We start from the raw sequence: 679 nt of genomic DNA, 5'->3' as shown, positions 1-679 counted from the left end.
TATTAATAATGTAGAGGAGCATATTGAGTTTGGCCTTTTTAGTCCATTATGCCACATTATGCCACGTGCGTTTTGCGGTATGGGAGGAAAATACTATATATACATATTGGTCGCTAGCGGAAGCGCAAGTGTCTGAGAATGCAAGCCTGAGAATGCACGTCTGAGAGTGGAAGTGCGAGGCTGCAGCCAGACCCTTCTCGGTTTTATGTTCTGTCATGCATAATCTGTATCAGAACTGATAATGTACAACAATTAGTTCATTGCCACAGCAGCTTGACAATGGCCGCAGCAGAGGGCCGTCACAGATCAGTGCTATTTGAAACACTACGCCCGCACATGATATCACACATCAGAGGTGTGGCAGCGTACTGTAAATATCAGCTGTACCTCCGTCAACTTCCTGTGCAAAGCCTGAAACTCGCTGAGCTTCCTGGTGACGGTCCAGCGGTTGTTCTTGCAGTCGTCGTCTTCAGAAAGACTCACTGCTACAAAGTAACACGCCATCTGCTCGCCATTCTCCTCAGAGGCCTACGAGATACACATACTATGATTTTAGGATAGTTATTTTCACTCACTCTGATTCACGTTGTGCAGTGAATAATATAAAATAAAAATGGAATTGAAATTACATAAAATGAAATTAAAATGGAATTGAAATAAAATAAAATGAAAATAGAAT

General features: G+C 42.1%; 1 protein-coding gene across 1 annotated transcript in view; it reads right to left on the bottom strand.

The window, feature by feature from the left end:
- Positions 1-679, bottom strand: part of LOC107678636 (sorting nexin-25-like) — a 71,697-nt gene that overhangs the window by 9,393 nt on the left and 61,625 nt on the right. Inside the window, exon 12 of the mRNA XM_016473981.1 lies at positions 388-528. Within this exon, the coding sequence (XP_016329467.1) occupies positions 388-528 (141 nt within the window). The remainder of the gene's footprint in view (positions 1-387; positions 529-679) is intronic.

The sequence above is a fragment of the Sinocyclocheilus anshuiensis genome, unplaced genomic scaffold (assembly GCF_001515605.1).
Source record: "Sinocyclocheilus anshuiensis isolate Anshui unplaced genomic scaffold, SAMN03320099.WGS_v1.1 scaffold877, whole genome shotgun sequence".
NCBI lineage: Eukaryota > Metazoa > Chordata > Actinopteri > Cypriniformes > Cyprinidae > Sinocyclocheilus > Sinocyclocheilus anshuiensis.
Note: the sequence above shows the minus strand (reverse complement) of the source record. Positions and strands in the feature narration are given on the sequence as shown.